Source organism: Prunus mume, linkage group LG5 (assembly GCF_029339155.1).
Source record: "Prunus mume cultivar Tortuosa linkage group LG5, ASM2933915v1, whole genome shotgun sequence".
NCBI classification, from domain to species: domain Eukaryota; kingdom Viridiplantae; phylum Streptophyta; class Magnoliopsida; order Rosales; family Rosaceae; genus Prunus; species Prunus mume.
The window spans coordinates 7362526-7383316 of record NC_142702.1 but is presented as its reverse complement, the minus strand read 5'-3'; the positions used below and the strand labels follow the sequence as shown (position 1 = coordinate 7383316).

Below are 20791 nucleotides of genomic sequence, written 5' to 3'. Positions count from 1 at the left end.
ACGATGGTGCCTTAGGTTTAAGGATTAACCTAGCGCTATTGCAATAGTGAAATCTTGTATGACATGCAATTAAAACGTTCATACAAGATTTCTCATTTGATATCATTCAATGAACTTATTCTCTAGCAAGAACCCGTCAGAAAACCGAACCACTCCTCTCTTCTCAACGATCGATTTTGGTTGTTGTGATGAACCGATTGATATCCACATCGGTTGTGGTTCTAGATACTCAATATTGTTGGTTACCAAAATCGACCTCTTCTTCTCTGTCTCCCTCTCCAACCCATTTCTCACATCTTGAGCGAAATCATGTCACATGACTTGTCTTCTCCACTTCTAACATCTTTTACTTTTTTAGATTTTAAGGTTGATATTGGGAGGTACATGGTGGCACTATTGTTGGCATGGTGATGGTAGCCAGGGGCGGAGCTAGGATTTTATATTTGAGGGGGCCAAAATGTTAAACACAAAAAGTTTAGTTGTATATTTTTTTTGGGCATATTGAGTAAACTATTGTGTACAAAAGCACTAAATTGAAATGAGTGGTTTTCTTTCATAAATGTAGTATGATTTTACTATTATATTCATATTAAAATACAATTTTGACAAGTATTGATTTGTGGTGAGGGGGCCTAGGCTTAAGTATAGCAATTTTTCTTTGAGTTTGTTACCACATCCAATATATACATTCAAAAGGGTTAAATAAATTGGAGGGGCCAGGGCCATCTCAGGCCTTAATACAAATCCGCCCCTGATGGTAGCAATGTCACTTGTGCGGCTAATATGGAAGAGTTGTGCGGCTATTATGGGTTTTAGATGGACCTAAGGTTTCTAGTATGGTCGGCTCTCCTACCCATTGTTGGCATCTATGTTGCACGGATACTTCACTAAGTCCAAGTGTTGGACACTTGGACACTCAGACACAAAGTCCAAGTTTTGTATATAGTATTGTAAAATTGGAGTATGAACATCAATATTTTGTTCTTTTTAAAATATAAATAAGTATTATTATAAATTTTTATTTTCAATTACCATGTCCACACCCCGTGTCCTAGTTTTTTTTGAGATTTGCCTTTTCTCCGTGCCTCCATGTCGATGCAACATGGGTTGGCATATGGTTTCACTTTACAACCCCAGCCATACCAATGCATGTCGGTAGGTTCATCGATTCCTTCATTTCGGTTCAGTTACCGGAACAAACCCAACATGTATCATTAACATTTCTATCCAAAGGACAAATATCCGGAAATAGGAGTACTCTGAATACACATCAATACTACGCATGTTACATGCTTACAACAGTAAAATATATCAGATCTTGTGTTTACATTATACACGTCTTTTGTTCACATATCCCACGCACTAACCACCGGGGGATATGTATAAGAGGCTACTGCAACTGGCGGATGAAGGCTTGTACATCATATTGTGGGCAAACTGTATCATACACTCGTTTTTAAATTTGACAAAACGGTTTCTTCAAGATATGAGCCCATCTCCATCTAATGCATTTAAAAGAAGTTTATAAGTGATTGAAATAATAATAATAATTTTTTAATTTAAGAAAAAGTTATACTTTCTGGGGGGAAAAAAGAGGGCAGGTTGTCCTCCCGATCTGCACAAGGACAAGTCTATGATATACTAAAATAAGAAAAGAGAACTTGGAAACACTGCTCTTTAGATAATACAAGCATGCAAACTTCAAACAAAGCCTGTCACCAATATCATGAATACTTGAAAAGAAAGTCATCGAACCTCTCATAACAGGTTGACTTAAATTTTGCATCCTTGCTGCCATCCGAAGAACGATGCTTACCAACTTTCTCCTTTCTTCTCTTAGAAGAATGGGATCCTTTCTTCTCTTAGAAGAATGGGAACTAGCCGTGCTGTAAATTAAGAGGTCGACAGTATTGCTTCAATCTCAGAAAGAATAACTTCTTGCCACAAGCCCGTAGAAACTTCTTTCAAGTTTGTCGCCATATGGATTGGATTCTTGTCTTCAATCTGATATGGAAACATATTACAATATTTCTTCTACGAAACACCTTTTCAAAATATATATATATATATTTCTTCTGCGAAACACAACTTGCACTCACACCAGGCTACCGTCTTTAGGCTACCGTCTTTAAGAAGCATAAAGACCAACCTGACAAGCAAATATCTTCGGATAGTACGACTTCAGCCAGAATTGCGAAGGCAGAATATATATATTTCTTCTGCGAAACACAACTTGCACTCACACCAGGCTACTGTCTTTAAGAAGCATAAAGACCAACCTGACAAGCAAATATCTTCGGATAGTACGACTTCAGCCAGAATTGCGAAGGCAGTAGCTCAAAGCGCATACACTGATAATCCAAATATGTCATGCGAAAAATTCTCATGAGTGAAAAAAAAATCCAGAGTTTCGATAAAACCATGAAGACGATAAACCACGAATACTTCATTTCTAAAGATGGTCCTGACGTAAGATTCGCATCTTTTACTCCAGTACCAGTATTTCTTGTTAAATGCGCATAACCTTGTGGAAACCACATTGAGATGATGACGTTGGCCATTGACTCGGGTACCGTTAACTAAGGACTGTTAACTACGACTTGAAGACAAGACGGCATTGGCCGGAGGTTGTTACGCCGTTAAGAATTCAAGAGGATATTATGCTTGCTCGGGATAGCACTTTCAATAAGAATCGTGCACAAAAATGAGCATCATAGTATTGGTGATGGCCGCACCAAATAGAATGATTTTATATACTTAGGATCAGTGCTAAATTCATTCTTATATGCATCAAGGGACTGTAGAACAGAATATTTCAATGTTCATTTATCACCTGAAATTATACATGTCAGAGAAAGGTAACAATATACACAATAAGAAACAAATATAAAGCCTCTTAATGCAAAGCCATCAAGCACCATGCATAAGGGGCAATTATTGCAAACATATTTTTTTAAATTTAAATTAGCTTCACAGTGAATGCCATATAACCCATTCCCTAGATTATATAATAAAAAATTAAAAAGTAGGAATATGAGATACATTTTGCCAAAAGAAGAAGAATGGAAGACGAAAAGGCACAAATCTACAAAGGAGAGAGAAATTGTTAAGTCTCATAAAATTAAAGGGAAAAAAAGGACTAAATTGCAACAACAACCCTCAATTACTAGAATCTCAATTTAGTCCCTGAACTTTAACTTGAACAATGTCAACGTTAAACTATGAATTAGTGTCAAAGAGAACCTTTTGTTACTAACATCTATTAAATACTCTTCTACATGAATTATGCAGGAAAACCTCCTGTTACTAACATTATAAATCAATAACCCTATAGAGCATGCTGATGACAAAAGAAGTATTTGGATGTACCATATGTAAAAATACTGAGGGTCCCCTATCTCAACTGTTGGTTGGAGTGCAAACATACTGAATCCAGAAATGTTTACCACCATGAAAAGAAAGTTTGTGATGATCTAATCAAACGTTTTGACACTATATTACTTCGGGAATAAAGAAATCCAAACACCACCCACCTCTTCCGTAGAATTCAATCTCTACACCAAATTCAACACACTCAGTACTGAATCCCAAATCACCAATGCAAGAAACAAATCCTAAAAACACAACCAAAGCAAAACTCCAATCCTCAAACTGGTACTGCCCCGCTAGCTCATTAGCTCCATAGCATATTGGCATTTACTCTAAAAGGAAAAAAATCACAACTTTTCTCTTGCTCTTCATGGTATCTTCGTTTTCTTAACACTGCCCTCAAATCCCCAACCATAAGATTATTACATCAAACTTTTCTTGGGAGAGAGAGAGAGAGAGAGAGAGAAAGAGAGAGAGAGAAGGCTATTCTTTCGACACATTTAATGAAACAAAGGAAGAAGGGTGTGCTTCTTGCTGTCTGGTCTGTGGGTTGAAAATATGGTTGAAATATGCCATCCAAGCATCCAAACCATGTCTTTTTTATTTACTGACACGGAAGATAATGTTTCCCACCCACTTAAACACAAGTTTATTTTAATTTACTCCAAAACAGGAAAAAAAATTTGGGAGCGCTTTTTCAAAGAAATGAAAGGATGTGGGAAAACAACCCAAACAGAAAGATATTGAATTGAATCTCAAATCCTTACATTGATAGCTTTCCAGGCATAGAGAGTAAAATGAACAATTCTATGTGCCCAATGAAGCTTACTGACCCCATTGTGCAAACACCCACTTCATCCATGTAGATAAGCAATACTTGGAAAGATATTCGGGTAAATCCTCCTACAAAACAGAAAAAATATTAGGATAGCGAGAAAACATCCTTCATCTTCTAACTCCAAGGACGTCCCAATTTTTAAGTTCAAACGAGATCAAGTTTAAAGGACTGCTCAATTAATTCAAAACAAGAAACAGAAAAGAAAATAGGAAAATCAAAGCTAAACTGATTACAACCATTGCCCATGGATAATAAAGATGGATCAATTATAAAATAAACCACGGAATTATGAGGCAAATTTCCATTTAGTACCCAATTTTCAAAATCTTTCAATGTCAAACCCAAACTTCGGAAACTTTTTGAAGGTCAAACTACTGTCAATTTGACTGTCAGGTCAAACCTTGTGTGCATTCTGCTAGTGTGGGACCGAAGTTCTAGATGACGTGGACATCATCTGAGATACGAGCTAAGGCATTTTCAGGTTTCCACAAAAACTTTTCCGCCCAAATGTTGTACACTAGTAGTGGCCGCTCTAATTTACTCTCTCTTGGCAATGGGCCTTATCAAAGGTCACACGGGCCAAGCATGCAATGTTTGGGCAGGAAGGTTTTACCAAAAACCTGAAAGTTTCTATAGCTCAGATCTGCACATCATCTAGAGCGTGGGTGCCACACTGCCATGTATGGGCATAACATTGGACTAGACAGTCAAAGTGGCAGAGGCTTGATAATTAAACGATTATCGAGGGGTTTGATATTGGATGATTTCGAAGATTGGATACTGAATACAAATTTGGATCACAGTTCAGGGGTGAATTTTGTAACGGACAAAATAAAAATATAAAATAAACTAAAATAACAAGTACCATATTAGTGCAACACTTTACCCACTCAGCTTATATCAAATTATGCAAAGGTTTGATCTCAACCATCGGTGAAAAGACAAAGTCACTGATCTACAATATGAAATCATGAATGACGGAAATTAAACCAGTTGACTAAGCAATTGATATTAAGTTCCAGATCCTCCTAAACACACCTTGCAGTTCAATGAATTTATTTCCTTGACATGTTTTCAAGTACAATTATACAGATCATGGCCTACTGTAAGCTTGGTTCTACACTACGCATGTTTACTACAGAAAAGAGCTTACCAAAAGATTCTATTTGGGTATGACAACATTAAAAGAAATAGTAGCATCCATAGTAGAAGAGTTCAAGCAAGTGCAGGGGTAAAAGGAAATTGCAGTAAAATGTAATGAGGTCAAGATGATTTATAGAGCACATAAGTAGAGTCTGTAAGAAACTTACACTGTTCCATGATGCAGAATACTCATCAATTGAGAGCAACCAACTTCCAACATTAGATTGCAAATCCAGCCTATTTTTTGTCGTTCCCAAATCCAGCAACTCATCGTCGCTGTCATCATGATTGATGTCCCTTTTTCTTTTCCTTCTACTATGTTTTTTCCTGTGCTTAACTGTTTTGGATGCTCTACTATCCAAATCAGAAACACCACCTTCCAATACTCCATGATTATCTAGAAATAAATATCTATCTGATTTTCGGAAACTTATTTCATTATGCATAAATAATAATTCCCAAGACTCGGGAGTCTGGCATTTTTCTGCTAAACTGTAATAGATAACCCATGACTGAAGCCCCAGCAATTTAAATGCTTCTATATTCTTCATTTTAAAGCAATCTTTGATTATTGAGGCCAAGCTACTGTCATTGTTTGGGATTCCGTAAATCTTCGAAACAATGTCTTCAAGTTTTTCTTTTTCCTCGTGGGCCTCTTCATCTCGTAGAAGTCGTAAAAGCTGGCGGCCATGATTAAAAACTGCATTTAACAGTAATATCTGATCAAAGCATCTAAAATCACCGCACTTAGAAAGTATAACCTCAAACAAATGACTTGAGTCCATAGGATCCTTGAGCTCCATTCTAGGGTTGAGATTCTTATGAAGCATGTTAAGAAAATCACATAAGTCCCACTCATCAAGAGTAATAAGAAGGCGTTTGCACAACGAAGAAAAACATTCCTCCTTCAGATACTCACTTGTAACTTCCCATACATCTCTTGAATCCTCTTTATACATCAAATCAACAAAAAATTCGACAAAAAATTTTCTATCAACGAACAAAATTTCACCATCTTTAAGTGACTCAGAAAGCTCATTGGACAACCAAAATTCAGGGACATTTTCAAGGAAATTCTCCACAGTTGCCTGGACATCCAAATCAAGAAAGTAATGGGGCTTTGTTGCAACTACTGCTGGTGATTGCCCATGTTTTCCCTTCCACTCAAGCTCCTCCCAACAAATATCTCGATTAACAAAAGAAAATTGCGACAATGCCTTAGCACCAGGTCCATGGCCCAATCCACCGCCAGTTCTAGAAAACCATTGAGATATTCGTGTTGGATTTCCTGCATTTTCAACAATGATGTCATTAGCTTTATTCCTAAAACATCCACATCATTGGAGGTTGGCCTGCCCACCATCCTACATCGACATATTTATCAATCTTCCAACAGGTATAAACAGAGCAGTCTTTATCCATACTAAATATTATACAGGAATAAATATCAATATTATTGGAGATACAGAAAGTACACGGAAAATGATGACATTCAATAGTAAAAATAATACACACAAGAAACCAAAGTTAATGAAAAAGAGGAAAATGAACTCAAACATGAACTAAATGTATGAAATGTAAAATTGACTTGCCTTCAAAGAATTTCTTAAGTATGTAACTTCTCTTGGCAATAATGGACCCTGCCTTATGTGGCCTATTCTCAAATATCATTTCTAGGAGCTGAGCTGCGAAGCCCTTCTTCAGCGGCTTAGATCTCAGCAAGTTCGTAAGTAACTCGCACTGATGGTGACGACTGATGGAACTTATGCCAGATATCGTGTTACAAAGCCACAGACGAGCCTCTGATCGACCTCCAGATGCCATGACCGACCAAATAACAGATTCCAAATTACTCAAGAGAGATACTCTCATCTTGGCAGAATTGTCATCTCCATTGTCTTTCCAGATGGGCTCTGATAGAAACAAATGAAGCATTATATATCCAAGGTTATCAAGGTGCTCAGCTCAAGCACCTTATCCCAAATAAATGATTCCAGAACAAAGTCCTGCATAAAACCAACAGCATTATCAATATGCATCACCTCGAGCAGGGGAAGTTCAAGAACAGAAAATGAAATGATTATCACGCAATGAACTTAAACTACAACATATAACAGTCAAACCTCTATTAAAACGAGAATATAGGAATCCCAGCAACATACGTCACCGGAATTACTTACACTTGTAAACACAACTAAGAGGATATAGATTTTCCCCGCAGAAAAAATTATCACTCTTGATTGATCTAAAACAAGGATAACAAATAGTTTGGTAAAGGGTCTTGAAGAACATGGGGAATCATAAAGTATGGCTGACTCAGTGACAGTATCACCTTCGTTGCACCTGGTGGCGACTTAAACTGGATAGGAGGCTGAGAGAAGAGAACAACTGGGTTTGTCAGATGAAAAATCTCGAACCGGGTTCTGACTCCAAATTTCCTAAGAAATTTTGGCCAGGCAATAATTCAGGCAGGGGCTTTAAACGTTGTACTCCGTCAAAATTTGGGGCTAAGGTGGAGAACGATGTCAAAGAGCGCGCGAGAAAACCAAAAGCAGGGATTCGAGAAGCCATACTCAGATGCTCTGAGGAGGAGTGGGGATCAGCTAGCCCGATATCTAAGGAGTTGATTGAAACTGACATGCGGAAGGAATTGGGAGTTCTTTCTGAATGGGTTCTGGGACTGAAGAAGAATCGTCAGTGTCCGAGTCTACCAACGACACGGATTCTTCGGCAGTGGTTTAACTAAATATGCAGAGATTCTACAAGAGGCAGAACAACACAGAGACATTCGTATTACCCTCCAGACAAACTATTACTTCATCCCAACATAACCAGAGATAAAGAGGTAAAAAGCACAGCATAAACCCTCCCATAGAAAGGGTTTATTGTGCTTATATATACTCAAATATGCCAAAGAATTTGAAAGATTAACCAAACATGAAGAAAGACAAAGCATAAACCTAAAAATTACGAGTAGAAATAACCCTTAAAAATTTGAGATTCATTGCTGCAAGCATATAAAACCCAAAAAAAAATCAGGAAAAAAAATTCACAGTATCCACCCAAGAATTAGAAGTAGAAATAGGAATGATGTTAGGTACCAAACCAAAATTAACACAGAAAAAAACCAGTAGAGATAAGAAGTTGAGAACTTCGAAATTTATCAAGATAAAACCCAACCAATATTTGAAATAAATTCTTGCAACATGAAACGGGTGTTGCCATAAACTACAGAAAAATAACAACAACAAATTCAATGAGATGAAGGGAGTGAACTAGGGTGGCTTACCCTAGGCTATCATTTTAACTGGAAGAGGAGGGAGTGTGGAGGTTTTGCTCAGAAACAGAAAGCTTTGTTTCTCAACGAAAAGACAAAAATTAAAGAAAAATGGGAAATGACCCTCACTACCACCCCTTTGTTAATATTAACTAAAAATACCACCCATTCCCAATTTTTGTAAAACTATCACCTATAAATATAACATTATTGGCCACTTATTGCAAGTTCATAACTTTTGGTCTCTCTCAGCTCTGTCTCTCTCTCTCTCTCTCTCTCTCTCTCTGTGGCACAGCTCTGTTTCTCTTTGCTATAGGTCTATCGCAGCTCTCTCTCTCTTGGCTCTCTCTCTCTGTAGCACAACTCTCTGTCTTTGTCTTTGCTCTCTTTCTCATACCGCAGCTCTTCTCTCTCTAGCTTCGTTATGTCTCTTTCTCCCCATATTCGGTCTTGCTCTCTGTTTGGAATCGAACCCCTCCCTTTAGGTATGTCTTGAATATTTGGTTGCAAGTGAAGCAAGAGTGGATTGCCGACCTCGAAAAGGTAGGGTTGATGGTTATTTTCTTTTAATATCAGTGGGATTATGTGAAATGGGTTACATTTTGATTGTTTGGGTCTGTGTGAAATTGGTTTTGGCTTTAATTGCTTTGGGTTAGGTTTTGTTGAATATCCATGCTCATTCATCTGGGTTTGTACCAATTGCACTTAGATTGGTGTGGATATGTGAATCTTGAAAGTTGGGATTTTCCATTTGATGTAGTAGATCTGTATAGTGTGATTCGATGTGTTACACCAGTGTTCCTCTTATTTTACCTGTCGTATTGTTCTATTCTTTGTTATATTGCTGTTATATTTGTTATATTGTATGGTTATTGTAGTTATATTCTGTTATATTGTATAGTTATTGTGGTTATATTCTGTTATATTGCTGTTATATTGCTGTTATATTGTATGGTTATTGTAGTTATATTGCTGTTATATTGTATGGTTATTGTGGTTATATTGCTGTTATATTGCTGTTATATTGTGGTTATATTGTGTTAATGAACTGTTGTTTTGTCATGGTCGGACATGGAGACAATTGTTATTCTCGTGTGCTACAATGGAAAATGGGTCACCTCGAAGAAGATGTGCAAATACGAAGGGGGTGACTCAAAAGGCTTAATAGTTCCACGGACCATCAAATTTTTGCTGAACTGTTGGACCGTGTGCATCAGATTGGTAATACAAACAAGCAGGAAGACAAGGTTTGCTTAAAATTCTCAGTTTTGGTGGCCTCGAATGAGTGGAAGCACATAAAGATTGAGGATGATGATGATGTCAATTTTTTTATGAAGTACAATTCTGAGGTAACACCTTCAAAACTAGCTCCCTTACTCGTGAGTATAGAAGATAAAGGACTCAGAAATGATGTAGTTGATAGTATGCATATCACGACAAATAGTAGTCGGATGGGTCGTTCTTCAGTTGCCATTGTTGAAAGCAATGAAGTAAGTTGGAATAATACAAATGGCAATGATGTGGGAGGTGAAGTAGGGACAGATTTTATGGATATGATTGATTTTAGCGAGGTGGAGGACATGCATGGTGGTGATAATGGTACTGAAAGAAATGAAGTGTCAGTGTACTCTGCCCCTCCTATTTTGGGCTGCTTGAACACATCTGCCCAACTGCCAATAATGCGTTTAGGAGGAGAATCTGAACCCATTCGTGAACATTATTGGAATCAAATAGGTGAACAGAACCGGTACAATGAAGCGGTGTAAATGATGGGGAAGCATATTTGGATAGCGGGTGTTCGCGAAGTGATTGGAATCCGAAAATTACAGTGGGGCAAATTTTCTCTAGTAAGAAAGCATTGTTGACGGAGTTACAGTTGACGGCAATAAGAGGCCATTTCGAATTTAAGGTGCAATTCTCCTGCACAAAGAGGTTGCTTGTGGTTTGTTGTCAACGTCCATGCCCATGGCGGGTCCGAGCATCGAGATTTGGAGAATACAGCTTCATGATTGTGAGGTGTACAACTGTCCATGAATGTGATTTGAGGTTCATAAGTGACAACCATCGTCAAGCAACCGCAGCACTTGTAGCCACTTCATGTAAAAGGAAGTTGAAGGATTCTCGGACAATATACACACCAAGTGACATTATGAGAGATGTGAAACACAACTTTGGTTTGAGAATCCATTATTCGAAAGCTTGGAAAGCAAGGGAGTTAGCTCTATTGTCCATTAGAGGATCAGCGGAGGAGGCATATTATATTCTTCCAGCTTATTGCTATGAATTGGAGCGTATGAATCCCGGCACAAAAACACACATCCAAACTGATGAGAACAATCACTTTGTGTATTTATTTATGGCGGTTGGCGCATGTATTAGAGGGTTTTGTTCTTCCATGCGCCCAGTGATAGCTGTGGATGCCACTCATTTAAAATCCAAGTACAAGGGTGTTATGTTTGTAGCAAATGCATTCGATGGTAATCGAAATATATATCCTCTTGCTTTTGGGATCGGGGATTTGGAGACGGATGCATCATGGCATTGGTTTTTCACTAAACTTCATGAAGCCATTGGTGAGTGTCCCAATCTTGTTATTATTTCTGATCGAAATGTTAGCATACAGAATGTGTGGAACAAAGTTTTTCCAACTGCGCAACATGGCATATGCTTTTATCATATGAAGGGGAACATGAAACGCACTTGCAAGTTGAAAAAGCGTGATCCAATACTTATGCACTTTGAGCAGGCTGCGAAATCTTATTCCATTGCTGAATTTGATTGTCATTTTCGCAAGATCAAGCGAAAGGAACATGTTGCTCAATATCTTGAAGAGGCAGGGTTACATAAGTGGTCTAGAGCTCACATGGATGGACGCCGCTACAATGTAATGACAACAAATATTGCGGAGTCAATCAACTCAGTCCTTAGGTTTGCAAGGACGCTGCCAGTGGTTCATTTGATAGGGGAAATTATGAATCTCCTTGTCAAATGGTTCACCGAACGTCGTGAGTTGGCTTTGAAGTGCACAACAACATTGTGCCCCAATTTTGGAGAGAAGAAGTTGAGGAACAGGTTGGAGGATGCTGCAAGGATGAATGTGGTTAAAGTGAATAATGCACAGTTTCATGTTTTGGACGGTCATATGGATGGCCTCGTAGATTTGACGAACAACACTTGCAGTTGTAGAAAGTTTCAGCTTGAGCAGCTTCCTTGCAAGCATGTAGTTGCAGTTTGCCGCTTCTTGAAAGTAAATGTATACTCAAAGGCTTCGGTATTACACTCGAAAAACTGGATGGATGCTTATTCGGATAGCATCTACCCGATACACCTCACGGAATGTGGGATATTCCTGAAGATGTTCGAAGTCGAGTTGTGCTGCCTCCCATTGCAAGGGTCATGCCAGGCAGACGAAAGAAGATAAGAATTCCCTCGCAAGGAGAGGGCACCATTAGAAGAAAGTGCTCAAGGTGTGGTTCCGCAGGCCACAATAAAAGCACCTGTAAAAACACTATTCCAGTGCGCAATGTATCTTAGACAATATGATTTCTGTTGCTTTGGTAGGTCATGTCAACTTTACTTTTATTTGTGGTGGGTTTCGTGTTATGTTCAATGGGAATTCTTTTACATTTGCATAATGTGGGTTTTGCTACAGCATGCTGTATTGCGTCCAGATTGCCATTCTATTGTACATATATTGCACTGGTATTGCTTCCATATTGCTATTAAAATTTGAGTGCGAAATTAAAGGGCCTGGAATGTAATTCCAAATGGATCCAAAACATTCAAGTTGTTTGAATTCCTTTATGACACAGTTACCGTGATACTCCGACTATACCTTCTGTTGTGATTACAAATTCGGCCGATGCATAGGCCACATGTGGGCCAAATACAAGGTGAAATGTCCTATGTGTTTGACTACATATCGTTGTTGAAGGAGCATTACGAATGTTAACCCCAATACATTGCTCATGTCCAATGGATAATTTAGGGGTTGAAAGAGGAAGGAGCATGAGGTTTTGGGGTGTCATGTTTCTGTAATTTAGGGGATGTGATGGTGCTACAAGGCATGCATTATATATATAGAGTTCATTTTGAAGGTCTGTAATTGTTTGGGGGTGGTGGAAACCCACCTAATCCGGGCACGGGATATTGGATTGGCACGAGGAGAATAGGACTCTCTAAAATCGGTTTTGTTGAAAGGCTGAAACTCAGTTGCGGCCAAGGTTTTTTGGGCATGACCGAAAAAGTTGGGCATACAAGATGCGGCCTCACGGCTCGAATGGCGGCTGAATTTGATGAATATTGTGATGTCGTGTGAGGTGTGGAGGAGTGGAGGTCATGGAGGAGTTCGTCGCCGGGCTTTTAAGGGATGTATAATTCATCCTTTTTCCAGGTTGTAATTACTTTTATTTTTTGTATTTTTGTATTTTTTTGGACCAAATAATTTAAAAAACATTCTGATGACTACGTACTGTAATATGATCATATTGTAACCCTATCACTACTCTATTGCACTCTTATTGACATAATATTGCCATTATACGCATGTTTATTGTATAGTTATTGCTGCTATATCGCCACTCAACTGGACACCGATAAACTGTATACGCACAAAAACAAAAAGAGGCATCATCATTCCATAAAATACTATTTCCAAACTTACATAATACAACAACATTCGACCAAAAAAAAAAACATAATACAACAACAGGCCACCCCATCGTTACATAATACAAAAAGAGGCGACCTCATAGTTCCATTTCCCTGCTATTGACAAATTTGAAGTTGCATACTCTTCAACTGCGGCGACCACGACCCATGAAATTCATGACCCCGGCCACAGTCATGTTGTCCCAGTTTCTGCCGGATCCACTATTTTTGCAAACTTACGAAATAGTTCGAATCCGCTTTCCACGTCTTGTTGCTTCAACTTGGCCATTTCTTCTGATTCCTTGAATACCATAATTGCAGTGGCAGGGGCAATTTCAATTTTTCCTTTAATTGCCTTTATATGTAGGAGATGCATGCGGGCATGATAACGAGAGCGAATTGTGCGGTTTTTTATGACACCCCATCTAGCTTGGCCCTCCACAATTTTTGAAACTATGTCTGCATGGAGATTTTTCCAAAACATTGTATTGCCTCGACATTGCTGCATGCCATGGACCAAGTCTGCAGTGAGTGAATTGGGTGACTTGCCTTCTGTTTCACTCTTCCCTCCTTCAGTAATTGAAATCGTTTGGTTTGGTGTGAGGTTATGGTCCATGGTCTTCGATATTTATTGTAGGCTGGTGTACGACTTAATTGGAAATAAAGGGGTCTAAATGCGATGGGAGGGAAATCCGTGGGGAAGGTAATGGCTGCAGTTAATGTGATGGAAGTGTTCATTTCAAACAGCTAGGTTGATTAATATAGGCAGCCTTTAATGACCTGGAGTAACTGAGAGAGTTATTGGCGGGAGGAATGAGGGGGAGTAATTGGCGGGAGGGATTGGCGGGAGTCTTAGGCGGGATAGTATTGGGCGGGAGTTATTACCCAGTTCACTGTATGACTTTTTCTAATATATTTCTATTTTGGATGTTCCGAACTTGGTAATTTTCCCATTATGTAATTCAAATAAGGGATTTGCCTATTTGGCTAATTGACCAACTCATTCAAATTGACCAATATGGTTATTGTCTTATTTCTCATTTCAGCAATCTCAATTCGTTTCCATGTTTCCATTTTTCATATTTTCCTATTTTCCATGTGTCATCCAATTTTTCATTATTTGTGCCTATTTTTCCTATTTCCCATTTTCGTATTTTGCAATTTCCCAAGTTTCCTTTTATACTATTTCCAGTTTTCCAATCTTTTCAATGTTCCTATTTTCCCATTATGTAATTAAAATAAGTTGCCTACTTTGCCTAATTGAGAAAGTAAATACAATTGTCCAATATGGTAATTGTTTTATTTCCCATTTCCACAATTTCAATTCGTTTCCAATTTACCTATTTTCCACGTGTCCCTGTTTCCTATTTCCATTTATCCAATTTTCTGTTTTTGTCCAATGATCCAATTTGCTTTTTTCCAATTGCCCTATTTGCTAAGTTTCCTTTTTTTCCTATTTCCAATTTTCCAATTTGCTAACTTTCCTTTTGTTCGATTTCCAATTTTGCTATTTTCAAAGTTGCCTTATTTCCTAATTTCCAATTATCCAGTTATCCAATAGTCCAATAGTCCAATTATCCAATTTTCAATTTTCCAATTTGCGAATTTGCCTATTTTCCAAGTGTCCTTTTTTCCTATTTCCTATATCGATTTTTCGAATTTTCATGTTTTCAGAGTTTCCTTTTTTGCCTTTTTCCTATTTTCCAAGTTTCCTTTTGTTCAATTTCCAATTTTCCAATTTTCCAAGGGTCTTTAGTTTCCAATGACCCAATTTTTGAAGTGTCCTTTTATCCTATTTCCTAGTTTCCTGTTTAGAATTTTCCTTTTTTCCTATTTCCACTTTTACAAATTTCCAAGCTTCCATTTTTTTGTATTTTCGTATTTTCGTATTTCCAATTTTCCTTTTGTTCTATTTCCAATTTTCCAAGTTTCCTTATTTCTCATTTTCCAAGTTTGCACTTTTGGTAATTTGCTATTTTGCTATGTTCCACTTTACTGTTCTGAAATTCGCAATAAATGCTTAGTTACATGGTCCTAGTTTGGGTTCAAATCCACAATTTCCAATTTCCCATGAAGGTTAGGTTTTTTCCGTTTCTCAGCCCATTTTATTGTTGTTAATGTAATGCTCTACTGCTGTGAATTACACCCAACGAGTTAATGGTCTACTTTGCAATCCCATCAATTGAATGCACCACCTACATACCGAATGTACTTCATATCAATTCCTACATATAACTCAACCTTCCTATCAATAATTGCAACTTAGCCAACTTCTTCAACCTCAGAAAGGTAATGAGTCGTACTCAAATGCAAACATTCAGTCGCCAGGTGTGAATTGTCCCCATCAATAGTTCAAGATGTCGGATGTACGCCCTCCAAACGAGCATGGCAGTTACCCGGGGGACCAGCCATGGCATGTGCCATTCCCATCTCCACCTCCGACTCCCAATCATGATCCCACTTCATCTGGAAGTGAGGCTGAGAGCGATGATCCGCTTGACAAAATCTCAGCCGTCAAGCACGACCTCCAATATTTGTCTAAGGCAACAGATTGGTGGGAGACTAAATGTGATATTCATGGCCAAGTTATGGGAAATTTGGCCAACAAGCTGAACAAAGCATATGCTCGAGAAGTGAAGCAAACTTTAAAAGCAAACAGTCGGAGCAAAGAGTTAGAGTCGTTGAAGTTGAAATTGGAAGAGATAAAGAAAAATGCCGTCGAAAAATTCACCAAATCTGAAGAATTTAACCATGAAATGGTTGAATGTTTCAACAACGGCTTCGAAATGTTTCGAGATTATGCGTCGGTCATTTCACCAGACTACAATTGGAGTGAAATTGATGTACACAGTGTCGGCAGTCTTGAATATGGGTCTTTGAGGGAATGGCTCATCATAGCCTCGTGCATGCAGCGAGGAGAAAGCACAAAGACATTGATCTTTTCATGGACCTGTAGTAAGGGTAAGTGCTGCTGCAGTTCATCTCACCCGAGTACATGGATGTTTTGGTGCCTTCGTTTTTCCTTCGCGGAATAGGATTGTTAAGGTTCGGAGGCGATTTGGTTTGCATCTGTCAAATGTAGTCGTACTTTTTGATGTGTGTGTATTCTATGTAGATTGACTTCATATTGCTGTTATATTGCGTGTATATTGCTTAATATTGCCTTGGTATTGTATACATATTGTATGTATATTGCTTAATATTGCCTTCGTATTGTATACATTTTGTATGTATATTGCTTTATATTGTATTGGTATTGCATACATATTGCATGTATATTGCCACCATATGAGAAGTATATTGTGATCATATGCCACATCACACACTTGAAAGCAAATACCCCTCATGTTTTCTTATGCCAATGCAAGCTGAATACAGGTTGGTTCTCAGTAGCTCATAATGAATGAGCAAGCAAAACAGGAATAAACACAAATCCATACATTTTTTCAGCAACAAGACATAAGCTCCTAAATAAATAAACTAACTCATAAAAACCCTAGTGGACAAAATGCATAACAACAATTTAAAACGCATACACAAATAACACACAATTTCCATGTTTTGCGAGTTCCACTAGCAACGCAGAGTAAAAAGTAAGAAAACTGCGGAAGTATTACGATCAAGTCAGAGAATGAACCATTCTTAAGCATCCATACACAGGAACTAAAAAAAGCATCCAAAACCAGCAACTATAAAAGCATCCATTAACACCAACTATAACAGCATCCATAAAGAGCAACTACAAAAGCATCCATAAACAGCAACAATATTTACATATGGAGGTGTCCAAAATAGTTAACCTTCAAAATCGAAACAGTGTGTGTGCCATGTAAGGCAATTAGCCACTGCTTCTAGATTGTACAATATTACACCTCGCAATACTAACAAAACCAACTAGCTATGGCAAAAAGGTAGGATTACAAGCGAAAGTAGGGCCAGCAAAGCTTCCACGTCTACATCTTCATACAAAGGAGTTCCTAACATAAATAATGAGCAAAGTGAATTAACCAGTCATAAGTCGTCACTGAGGTCAATTGACAAACATTAAGAAATTGACCTCATAAATATGCCTCCCCCCTTAAACCCTCTATTGCAAGCTTCAGTCGGTAATATTTGATCTTCGACGGGTCAATTTTATGCACCAAAGCCCAGCACTGAGATGCTCGATGAATTGAACGGTCATGATTCCGCAAGACGTACTGTGAGGCCAATAAGTTGGAAAATGACAACTGCATTTATATAAAAATTTGAAAAAATTAACTAAAATGAACTACATTCACAATTCTTACCCATCTCGTTGTTGTGGCACACCTCCAATGATGCAAACTGAGAATGGCGTAAAGCTCGACATCTGCAGCCCCTTTTGCTTCACCTCTTCAACCTCTGATTCTTCATAAAACTTCATATTGTAGAGCACGCGTGCAAGCGTATCGCTAACAGGTTGCGAAGTGTAACCAGCTTCGAAGGTTTGGTATATTCAACATAGGAGTCATACACGGTTGCAGTTTGTCGGACGAAATCAATTTCGATTGCAACCCAATGGGACTCTCGAAGATTATATGGAAAATAGACTTTGCGGACTTTTTTCCAAGATTGGGCATAGCCGTGTTGCCACGTACCATTCACAAAGTGATGTACATTCTTCAGCTTGTTGGCTGGAAGGTCACAGTGTTGGACGCAGCTGCCTTCTTCGATCCACGTGTCTTGCGATCGCTTTTAACGGCTCTAGGAATTGCTGCAGACGTTGAAATGAAACCATATTACACAATGACAACCAAAAGCAAATGAAGCAGTGAATGTAACATGGTAAAAAGTGTACCTGCAAGGCATAATCTGCCGTTGTCCAGATCGGTTCCAAATAGCAACGGATGAGAGAGTTGCCGTTTGCGGATAAGAAAGGTTGCCATTTCCAGGTGCTGAAAGTTGACATATAATATGAGCACATTTTCGGACAATTGTACACTTACAAAAGGAGAGAAAACAATTGAATTATCATAAAAAAGAAGAGATGTGTGTATTTTACCCTTGAGCTAATCCATGCCGTTTCATCGATGAGTTTATAGAAAAAATCAGCGCCCACGGAAAATGCTTCAAGCTGCACCTGCACACTACAAAAGGCAAACTTGCAACCGTTACGTTTGGACTGATCTCATCATTCAGACTTCGGTAATGACAAATATTCAGATGCATATTAATACGGCTTGGATTGGATTTGAAGGTCAAGAATCCGAACCGATATCATTTTTCCACGCAGTAAAATTCTATTATCGCCTTCACATCTTCAATGGGCAGCGGTTTTGATGGATCAAAAGATGGCGGGGTTGCGGCGCATCCGACACATCATTGTCCTCTTCTTCCTCAAAGGATCGAGTAAATGGACTTAACAATGTCCGGGCAGGGCGCTCTACACCCTTTACCTTCCACTTCTTTTTTCAACACTTAAACTACCTTCTTCATCAGCAGCCATACTAATTGTAGGTATACTTGGAGGATTCATCGGAGCTGCCGATGGCACACTGTCGACTCTTTTCCAATCTTCTAACAAAAACATAAGTCTTTGGCAGATTTCGTCACACCCGCCACATCTTCCGGTCGGCAGCTTCTCGGATTGTGCATGCGCACCGCTTCATGCACTTGTAAGTCAGGAACTAGAGTGACCATGGCTGCGGAAGGTTCGGCTCCATCACTGGGGACTTGTGTTTCCATTGCTGCCGGTTTTGTAGGCGGACTGACATTGTCATGTAATGGCGACAAGTCATTGTCGCCTCCTTCCTTCATACGAGGAGTACCCAGGTCCTCACGTCCTTCCCAAGCTTCTTTCACCCCACCATCTTGTTTTCGCAGCTGCTCTATCTCCACCTTAAAATAATGCTCCATTGCAGCAAGTGTGTTGCGGAAATCCTCGACACACTTGTTATTTCTTTCAACTTTGGATGACTCATTCCGTACAGTTTCTTCCAACTCAGCCACTCTGTTGCGAAGGGCTCGATTTGAACTGGAAACTTTGGCGAAGTCATCCTTCATCCTTTGAAAGTCACGCTTCAAAGTGCGTAACTCAGTGGACGCCATTTGACCCTGCATTCAGTTGGAATGCAAGTGTTACAATATTGGAATAAAATATATCCGAACAAAACAACAGCTAATTTCCTATTGTATTATGACATATATCTTGGAAAATAGGTAATGCTTGCCTTAGAAGACGACGGAAGGCTTGCAGTTTCTTCAATGTCCTCATCTTTTTCTTCTACTGAGGCAGACGTGCTGGTTTTGTGTTCAGCGTCATCGCCAAACAAGCTGAACAAGTTCTTGATGTTGTCAACACATCACCCCAAGTCCAATCTTGCTTCTCAATTACGAGATGGCGAATAAGTTGCACATCAACTTTGCAATTTACGCAGACAATAGACATATCATCGATTATATTAGATTTTCATATGCCTAAGATTATCATTACAAACTGAACTAACCTCACGGTTCTCGAATACTTGGCTCATTAGCTCAAAAACGCGGCCAAGTGTTGCTCCTCCAATGTAGTATACGAGGATGTAGGCATTATGTTCGTGCACCACCAAATGTAGTCTGGAAATACCTCGTAAGCCCAAATCAGTATGAGGAAGAAAAGCCTTAGAGATCACATGCTATAACCTTAAATAGGAATGAAAAGCCAAGAATACAATAAAGATAAATAATTAGCATGTATTAATTGCAGTCTAAACCTTGCCGTATGATTGACAAAAGTTAAAAGAAATACAGCCATCTAGAGATGCAGAGGCTAAAAGTGGTTCGGGCCACATTAGTCATTAGTATTAGAATTCTCGGTTTGTATATGTATTTTCAGATTAGGAAGAGATGTATTTTCTGGAGATTTTAGCTGACAATGAAGAGAAATGAGGAAGGCAACATTGTATTGAATTCTTACAATCTTACATAGTGTGTAGAGAGAAATGTGATTCTCTTCTAACAATTACAAGCTGTCACCCTATTAGGTGCTTACGTGTCATACCAAATCTAAGCTCAATCCACCTAGACTATGATCTAATGGTTCTCATTACATCATTTAAAATTAATGACAGAAAATAGAAAATGACTTTGCTCTAAGAAATCATTATATTTCAAATCTGAACAAGATTATATTTCAACATAAATCAAAGTAATGATTATTTCAACAGGGATTATATTTCAGAAATCAGGCAGAGCAGGATTATATTTCAGCGAAATCAAAGCGAGTTATATTTCAAGAAATCGGTGAGATTATATTTCAACACTAAGAGCATTCAACACAAATCAGGAAAAAAGATTATTTCCTAATATCCAATATCCCCCACTTACATAAAGGAGTGAAAATGTAAACTTGTTTTTCTGACAACTTATTTCTATAATGAGGTAATTAGTGTTAACTTAGGGTTGTTGATAGAAAAACACGGGGCTCATCATCAATATTAATGATAAAATATTCAGCAAAAACAGAATAATATTACTAATTAAATAAAATAAAACCTTCTGTCCATTTTCTA

The 20791-nt window shown here is 38.4% G+C and overlaps 1 protein-coding gene and 2 pseudogenes across 10 annotated transcripts; 2 read left to right on the top strand and 1 right to left on the bottom strand.

Annotated features, from left to right (window-relative positions):
- Positions 1 to 1187: 1187 nt before the first annotated feature.
- LOC103330760 (uncharacterized) lies at positions 1188 to 8766 on the bottom strand. Of its 10 annotated transcripts, none has more exons than XR_016127163.1 (6): positions 8640 to 8766; positions 6943 to 7356; positions 5518 to 6638; positions 4203 to 4272; positions 1756 to 2833; positions 1188 to 1502 (listed from the first exon to the last, which is right to left on the bottom strand). XR_016127163.1 is itself a non-coding variant. In XM_089052848.1 (6 exons), the coding sequence occupies exons 3-6, from the start codon at positions 7283 to 7285 to the stop codon at positions 2823 to 2825; spliced, it is 1545 nt and encodes a 514-aa protein (XP_088908974.1). In that variant the 5' UTR covers positions 7286 to 7356; positions 7683 to 8109; positions 8640 to 8695; the 3' UTR covers positions 1530 to 2822. The 10 variants fall into 10 exon arrangements, 4 of the variants coding, with proteins under 4 accessions (XP_088908974.1, XP_088908972.1, XP_088908973.1 ...); XR_016127167.1 differs by lacking the exon at positions 1188 to 1502 and having other exon boundaries at positions 1530 to 2004; positions 2280 to 2833; positions 4137 to 4272; XR_016127164.1 differs by lacking the exon at positions 1188 to 1502 and having other exon boundaries at positions 1530 to 2004; positions 2150 to 2833.
- Positions 8767 to 9698: 932 nt separating this feature from the next.
- LOC148916774 (uncharacterized) lies at positions 9699 to 12373 on the top strand (annotated as a pseudogene).
- A 3261-nt stretch (positions 12374 to 15634) lies between these two features.
- On the top strand, positions 15635 to 16233 carry LOC148916773 (uncharacterized; annotated as a pseudogene).
- The last annotated feature ends 4558 nt before the right edge of the window (positions 16234 to 20791 follow it).